Genomic DNA, 8608 nt, shown 5'->3' with positions numbered 1-8608 from the left:
ATTGGTGCTGGGCCTGCTTTACCTCTAGCCTTTAGGTTAGCAGGGAAGGCCTGAATTGAGGTAAATTGGGGTTTATTTCAGTATCAAAGACTCACTCAGTTTACTTGGATTCAATTCAACTCTACATTATGTAGAGTGCTATTGTATATTAGTGGTTCTCAACTAGTGGGTTGCAAAAAAACAAAAAAAGAATAACATTTGTTCTGATATGGTCGTGAACAGCAGGGACTAATAATGCTAAATGCAAATAATAACAATAAACATAATTGTTCATAGCTGAAGTAACATAAATAATATACTTATAAACATTTAAAAGGAGAAACTCTTCCCATATCTATTGTTACTGATGTCAATGGATGTGTGCCCAATCAAACTCTGCAACATTAACATAAATTCATCTACCACTTAGTAAAAGGGCTAACATTAATATAACATTTGACAAAATGTTTGTTTCTTGGCTGAGAAATCATAATTATGCTGTTATGAATTTATGTAACTTCTGGTCCTGTAGCGGCTAAAAATAAAATTGCGGAAATACATTGTTTTGGTTGTTCTTCGGCTCTGCTACTCTACGCGGATGAATGTGGTTCTGGTGTACACATGGACAGGACATCATACCAGAAATGATGGACCAATAAATAACGGTTTCTTTGTTTTTAACACCAGTGATTCACAGAGATTTGCAGTTTTGAAAGATCTATGGTCATTTTTTTCTTGTTAGTTGTGACAACAAACATTCAGCTTCATGCTACCCACAGCCGGAGCTACCTGTACTTTTCTCTGTGTAGAGATATGACAAAACGCACGGGTGAATGGTAGTTAATTTAGAAATCCATCCCGACAGGTCTGAAATATAAATCAATATTATATGTTTATTAAAGTGTATTTGGGTAAAGTCATGGGTTAAAGAAGATGGATTTCATTAATGACATTTTGTTATTAAAAAAAAATTAAAAATCCCTATTCAGCCTCTCTCATAATCATTTTCCATATTGGTGAGCCTATGCAGTTCATGTTTACTTTTTTTTTAAATTATTTTTGGTACAGTTTTAGTAGGATACTGAAACAAAACCGATAGCATAGATAGTATAGTACATTATGTTAGGTATATGTGTTGACTATGACCGATCCTTTAGTACAGGAGTCACCAAACGCGCTCCTGGAGGGCCGGTGTCCTGCAGAGTTCAGCTCCAACTCGTTAATAAGTCATTAGCTCATCCATGAACATGATTTCTGCCCGAGTCCCGTCGGATTGCATCGGCTGTGGGGATGAAGACCACAAATCCCATGATTCCACACTCAAGTCACAGCATCATCAAACTAGCCTTTGTCTCTTTGTTTATTTTGAATACGCGCCCTCTAGTGGCGAAAATTTCATATTGTGCCTTTAAGTATACCTAGTAAGCCCTTGATTAGCTGGTTCAGGTGTGTTTCATTAGGATTGGAGATAAACTCTGCAGGACACTGGCCCTCCAGGACCGAGTTTGGTGACCCCTGCTTTAGTAGGTCAGCAGAGGTATTGAGGTATTAACTGTGGTATGGTTTACCAGTCATTTTTTGTCAACACTGAAAAACACTCACATGCCTTGAAAGCACACATGCACGCTGCTGCTTGACAGTAGGGCTGACAATTAAGGGTCTTTCTTCAGTGCTGGTCAAAACATCAGGTCACTACCTTCCTTTAATGACTTGATAGGCAAATGGTGCTGTCATTTCAACAGCACGTGATTAGAAATAGTGGAGATGTTTCTGTGATATTGCAAAAGTGCTGTTGAAGACAAAAGCCTGCCTGTGATACTGCTGAAGGGCCCCTGAACACCGGCTAACAATCAGTCTCTTACTAAATAAACAAGTGCGTGCAGCCTACAGTGACAGCAGCGACGCGAGCGCCATCTAGTGTCGACCTCTTCAAACAGACGAAGACAGATGTGAAGAATTTAGACATAATAAATACATATTTACTAATATGAAATAACGTTAAACAAGGAAATGTAAGCATATTTTACAAATAGTTTTATTATAGGCTACAATAAAATATATGATCCCACTAGGATAGTTTCAAGCTTGACATCTTAGGCTTGACATGACGTAAAAGAAGTGGCTGTTTTCTCTGTGATATGATTTGGTTAGTGCAAAAATGCACTAAACAATTAGAATGAGCGATTATAATATGTGAATGGTCACGCTAAAATGATTAGATTAGCTCCCTCTAGTGTACATTCACAGTCTATTTCAACCCCTCAAAAATAGTTCATTAAAAATAGATTGTGTAATTAAAAACATAGAATTTAAAAAACACAAATCACAGATATTAACAGACAGTTCCTGAATTATGTATTTCAGTGAGGTTACTTTCATTCTTCCAATAACACTGTATGTTGTTGACATGACCTGTCATTTTACTGGCCTCATAGAAAAAAACGTATACTTTTATTTCATCTTATATTTTTATAAATCAGCTGGACCGCACACATCACAGATTTTGTCCAATACATAAACTTATCAATTATAATTTATAGTTTTAACATTTTAAACAAGTAAAATGTGGAAATTGTCCTGCGATGTATGACTATCCCTTAGTTTCGAAATTAAAAATGAGGATATAAATACTATTTAAATATAAAATTATATTCAATTACATAATTCATGAATTTATCATGAATTTATTTATTAAGAGTCTATACAACTGTCACCAATTATTCTCCTGAAGAGTGACAAAATCTAATCAACGGTCTCTTGAAAATGCTGATCAGGACACCAACCAGCAATAAGCTTTCAGGGACATTTTTAAGTTAGCAAATAAAGAAGTTCTACCTCCTACTATTAATTACAAGTGTACTGTTTGTATGCATGTAAAGCTACTTCTTCACTCCTGTGATGTGATGTTTGTGAAGTTACCGAATGATTGTGTTCATTGGAAGTGTAATTCCATACTAATTAATTTATTATATTAATATATTTATGTACTGTCATTTAGATTCATCTCCTAAATGAATACATGCATATGTAATGTTTCTGCATATTCAATCAAAGCTTGGTGAATGCAGGATTATTTGATCCACACAAAGCCAATTTGTGTCCCAAAGTTGAGTCCATCTCTCACATGGGAGAAGAATAGTTCAGGATGGCAGGAGGTGCAGAGTGTGGAGTCAGACTTGTGTGGGATCCTGAGGTCCTCGATGTGTTCGGGTTTGATCCCACCTCTCTCCAGCAGAATTCTGAAAGACAAAGCACGATTGGTAGTAATGTAACATTCTTTTCAAAGAAACAAACAAACAAAAAAACATAACTTATAACCCCCACCCGGAAAAAAAAAAAAAGGTTTTTAGGTACGATTTAAAACTATCAAGTGTCTGTGCTTCACAAATCTTTAAGGAGCGAAGATTACACTTCAGAATATATTGTGTTAAAAGATCAAATCAATCAGAAGTCTTCCATTAGAGTTAGTCTGCAATGCACACATGTGCACCCATTTTCCCCTGGGCAAAAAACAGAAATAGATATATATTACCCCTCACATAAATCACCTTAATTTCAGAGGTGTTCATTACTGTGAGTCACTTCAGGGAGTGCCATGACCTCTGTGAGAGGCGCAGAGGGCGGAGGGATCAATAAAGCAGGTCTCTGCTGTACAGTTGAAGGCAAACCAGGCTTCCGCTGGTTGACCTTTGATGTTTACCTGGTTGCGTGTCTGATGTCAACATAAGGTCTTGATGAGTCGATGTGTCTAACACAGTCTGGGTGTATGGCGTGAAACTCTCGGGCCGAATCTTGCTCCAGAGTAAAGCAGCACGGCCCAACAGAAGGCCCGATCACACACACAACGTCTGCAGGCCTGCTGCCAAACTCTGACACCATGGCATTCACCGTTGCCATGGCAATTTCCATGAGGGTCCCCTTCCAGCCTGTGACACACACAACTATTACATTTATGCTATAGCTGCCAGATAATTTCTGGAATATTACTGCAAGATATTACATAAAAACACAGAAAATGATCATACTGTAGCTCTGAAATGGCATAAACAAGGGTTATGTAAGCACAGCACAGCAATGACAGCAGCACTGAGAATAACTCAATTACATTTACCCTTCTGGGAATACTCCACTTCCAGCTGCATTTCAGATAAAACAAATTGCTTTCTATGTCTGTGAATTTCATGAGTGTGTATTTTCTCTTTAGCTGCGTTTCGATTGACAGGGTCCCTAAGCAGTGTTTACTACTCCCTACTCCCTGAGCACAGGATATCTATTGAAATTGACTTCACTTGACAAAATGCGTTCAGTTGGAACACCCTAGTCATCACACACAGACAAAACTTGACATAATATATAAATATAATGACATAATATAATATAGTAAGATATTTATTTATTAGTATCTATATATTAATGTCACAATATATAAATATTACGTTTTTATTAATTTAATCAATTTAAATTGTCATATTTGATAGCACTAAACTGAGTAATAAATGGCGATGCAATGTTTAATACTTAGAACACTCTATAATATTATCACACAGACTAAACTTGCCATAATATAATATGCAGTATACAGTATACTATGCAGTATATAGTAATACGCAGTATATATATATATCAATTAAATTAATGCTAACTTTTCTTTATAATACATTTTATTTTAATTAACCATGATCATGATATTTGCACTGTAACTGTCACATCTCTTGCACTTTATATCCGTTAACAGCTGCATACAAAACACACCTAGGACTAATTAGGCTCAATAAAACACTGGCGCCTAAACTTATCTTATCACTGTGTTTATATTACTCCTTTAGTACCGGAGTGATGCGTGGGTAAATGTCCTTCTCCACTTCCTATTAAGAGATGTATTGATGTTAAATTTTTCTGAGAATTTACAGTCGAATGGAACACACCTTTTGAATTCCCTTTCCTGTTTCAGGTTATATGAATACACACTTCCCACAGTGTGAATCAGTATAAGGTTATGTGGATCTAACCCTAATCTATCAATTACATTTTTATTTGGGTGAATGAAAACCTGTCAAATTTTGTTTAAAGAAATTAGTCTATTTGTAGGAGCATTAAGATTTTTTGCATTGTGATGTGTGACTCACCTGCATGTGCCACTCCAATGGCCTTTGCTACGGGGTCAGTGAAGAGCAGCGGCATGCAATCGGCCCCTGGTGCTGCTATGACAACGCCCACCTGATTGGTCACCATTCCGTCGTAACTGTCGGGGGCGGGTTTGCCCATCACCCACACATCACTGGCATGATTACACTGACGTCAGTGACAAAGACATGCAGTCAGTATGTTGGTCAGATCAGTCAATGCCTGATGTATCAAAAATGATACAAAACATTAAGCACATTTAAAAAAAAAATAAATTCTAAATGTTTAACAAACTTTTCCAATATGAAAAAAAATATATGTCAGGCTTTACAGGGTTAATAATAATAATGATAATAAATCATTTTAATTCAAATACATTTATATGTACATACTATTTATATTTGTGTACCAAACTAATTTCAAGAATGTATGCATGAGATAAGATCATGAGAATAATCAATTTCTAAACAAGCGCAGAAAATGTTTAATGTGAAAGTTCAGTCAGTGAGGCGGTATTCAAAATGGAAATTTTGCAAATGCAGTGGCATGTGTTTGGAATTATGATATGCTGCTTGCTGATAGAGTGACTTCCTCATATTTTCTTTGTGTTAAAGTACCTTTATGAGGTTGAACAGGTGAGGGTGAAACCCAGCCTGCAGGCCGAGCCGCCGGAGGTTCTCTGCCACCACAGCTCTGGAGTCTTTACGCCGCGGGTTACAGAACAGGTTCAGTGAGCTCAGAGTGCTGATGTAGGATATACCTCCGGTACGAGTGGAGAAGCCATGACCGAAGCAGTCTTTGAATCACAAGAAATAGAGACATAGATCGACTGTCAGGATGGCATTAAAATGATTAAATAACATTATATATTTAACAATTCTATTATAATTGAACTCAAAAAAAATTTTTCAGCTCTGCTCACTCTGGACATTCACACTGCCTACATCAGGTGCATCCTGGAATGCTTTTAAACAGTATTGAAGGAGTTCCCATGCATGTTAAATGCTCACTGGCTGTATTTCATTCACTATCTGTTCCAAATGATCCATTAATGCTATAAAGCCTACTGGACCATATTTGATACTTGAAATTCTAAGGCATCTAAATTATCCAAATGATCAAAAACTTTGCTGAAAAACCTGTTGTACACAATCTACTACATGCCTTCTGTTGTTTGACTGATAGTTCATACTTTGTAGGAAGTAAAAGGCCTTTTAGTATATTTCTAAAAATGTCTGTTTTCAGGTTGTGGTACACGTGTCTTTTTGCTGTGAAAACGTTACTGATTTTTTGTAAACGAAAGAATACCATTTATATTGTTATAAATATTTTGAGATTAACATATACCAGACTGAAGCAACTCAGGTTTACTTGATTATCCATACATCATTTTTAAGGGAGGAAAAAATCATGTTAAAATGCTAAAATGTGAGCATCAGGCTTTTAAGAAAATGTATTTGTTCATCTGTCAATCATCATGTATTGCATTACATGTTTTGGCCCCAAAATTAAAACTACAGAGCGTTGATTATAAAACTAACCATTTAAATATCATCTTATTAAGAGATACAGAGTGACAACTGATATTTATATGCAAGCAGTCTATTATACTGTGATCGAAATCTCATTTATTTACAAGTTTTCAGAATTTCATCTTACGTTTATAGAAAAACATCTCAACCAAATTGCACATTTTTGACCAGTTTTTGGGCCTTTGAATAAAACGAATGCGTTTCCTCCTTGAGTTTGAGCTCCATATTTTCTCCGTTTTACTAAATGTTTAATAAACTGCTCAATAATAGGCTAATAATAATAATATATCCAAACGTTAAATGAATTGAATGTATAGGTCTGTTTATTATTCCAAATGAAATTATGTCAGCCCTGAGATTCAACGTTTCTGTATTACTAATTTAATAAAATATGCAAATGAAATTAATATTTTTAACTGTACATACTACAGCAAATCTGCGTATATTGTGATCATATAAATGAATTGAACCAACCTGAAATGAAAGAAGATCTAAGAATTGCAATGTCTCCTTTGAGCGCTGGTAGGTGCTGTAGAAACGTGCTGAGCTCACGTTCAGCGTCAGCTGTGCACTGACCCGGGGGACAGCAGTCACAGGACAGATTGTCAAACATGATACTGTACTCGAAATTATACGCAGAAGTGAAGAGAAGCTCCTGGTAGACCTGAAACAACCCTCTCCCGCGGCTCGAAGTCACGATCTTCACGTTACTAATGTCCTCTTTGTCTATAGCCTGTTTGAATGCGTATAATGCTGCTGAAAGCGAGCTTTTGCACAGGACCTGTGGGGAGTCGCTGAAACCGATAAACATCTCCTGAAGGGAGCTTCTAGCAAATCTGTCCGTCCCCACGGAGCTCTCTGGATCCGCGATGATGAAGACCGGTTCTTGTGAGCCATTCCCGGTCAATGCACAGAACTCGCCGATGCGCTTTTTCACACAAATGTCATATTGTGAAGAGCGGGTGTGTGTGAGATCCATGAGAGTTACTGCAGCCATCTCTGATTGCTAACGGGTCATCCCACGCAGAAAGCGACTGTTTCGCTCTCTCTGCGATAGAGGTTATGTGGACCTGCAAACATTCCACACCTGATTATGAATGTCACAAACGAGGAACTTTTTTTATTTACCACGAAAATAAAATTTCCTCTGTTCTAGGCACTTCCTGAAAAGAGCATAGCGCCGCCCTCAGTGGAAACTCCTCGCCAGGCGAGCGCCTCGCATGTGCTGCGCCTTCAGGTTCAGAGTCTGCAGACATGCTGCATAATTAATTGCACGTGACATTTCTCTGACACAGAAATTCCAGTGGGTTGCTGCAATTTGATTCTTTTTCATTTTACCCATCGGCTGTTTTGCAGACATGTAACAGACTGTCAGATTTCTTAATGAACTTCCCCATTAAAGAGTCTTGTTCTGAGACTGGACTGACACTGTCCATGAACCTTGCGTTTTGTGGTCATGATCAGTGTTGGGGAAAGTTACTTTTAAAAGTAATGCATTACAATATTGCGTTACTCCATAAAAAGTAACTAATCACGGTACTTAGTTACTTTTTATGGAAAGTAATGCGTTACGTTACTTTTGCGTTACTTTTTAAATCTGGACAGGGCTTGCTTGTTTGTTTTTAAAATAAAAAAGTTATATTTTTGGCAAATATAAAAGCCTTTCACACCTAAAGTGAAATGAATAAGCCTCAGGCTGAAGGGAAAGTCAATTTACGTCCGTACAGTAGAATGCAGAAGAAATTTCAACATTCTTCAGCAATAAAAAAAGACACAGATGTTTGTCTAGAGTAATTTGTGCTTATTAGTACGGTTGAACTGGATCATCGAAGGTCAGAAGCAAATAGAATGGGATTAAATACATAAAGGATATTTGTGTTGTTTAACATTTAATTATTGCAGGTTTGCGTCATATTCTGAGTTGCATTATTTTTATTCATTTTGAGGAATACTGAATCTGTGTGTTTTTTTTT

General features: G+C 36.8%; 1 protein-coding gene across 2 annotated transcripts; it reads right to left on the bottom strand.

The window, feature by feature from the left end:
• Nucleotides 1–2791: 2791 nt before the first annotated feature.
• On the bottom strand, nt 2792–7797 carry LOC107688676 (laccase domain-containing protein 1-like). Of its 2 annotated transcripts, none has more exons than XM_016486399.1 (5): nt 7110–7797; nt 5721–5899; nt 5106–5271; nt 3680–3920; nt 2792–3218 (listed from the first exon to the last, which is right to left on the bottom strand). In XM_016486399.1, the coding sequence occupies exons 1-5, from the start codon at nt 7630–7632 to the stop codon at nt 3050–3052; spliced, it is 1278 nt and encodes a 425-aa protein (XP_016341885.1). In that variant the 5' UTR covers nt 7633–7797; the 3' UTR covers nt 2792–3049. The 2 variants fall into 2 exon arrangements, with proteins under 2 accessions (XP_016341885.1, XP_016341886.1); XM_016486400.1 differs by having other exon boundaries at nt 3680–3905.
• Between the last annotated feature and the right edge of the window lie 811 nt (nt 7798–8608).

This window comes from Sinocyclocheilus anshuiensis, unplaced genomic scaffold, assembly GCF_001515605.1.
Source record: "Sinocyclocheilus anshuiensis isolate Anshui unplaced genomic scaffold, SAMN03320099.WGS_v1.1 scaffold834, whole genome shotgun sequence".
NCBI lineage: Eukaryota > Metazoa > Chordata > Actinopteri > Cypriniformes > Cyprinidae > Sinocyclocheilus > Sinocyclocheilus anshuiensis.
The sequence above is the reverse complement of the archived record's forward strand: the minus strand, read 5'-3'. Positions and strand labels throughout refer to the sequence as shown.

Coding starts and splice junctions, on each gene's coding strand:
- LOC107688676 (XM_016486399.1), bottom strand. CDS start 7,632: ATGGCTGCAGTAACTCTCATGGATCTCACACACACCCGCTCTTCACAA. Junction 5,272..5,720: donor ACCTGTTCAACCTCATAAAG/GTACTTTAACAC, acceptor CACTGACGTCAG/TGTAATCATGCCAGTGATGT. Junction 3,921..5,105: donor CATTGGAGTGGCACATGCAG/GTGAGTCACACA, acceptor TAAATGTAATAG/TTGTGTGTGTCACAGGCTGG.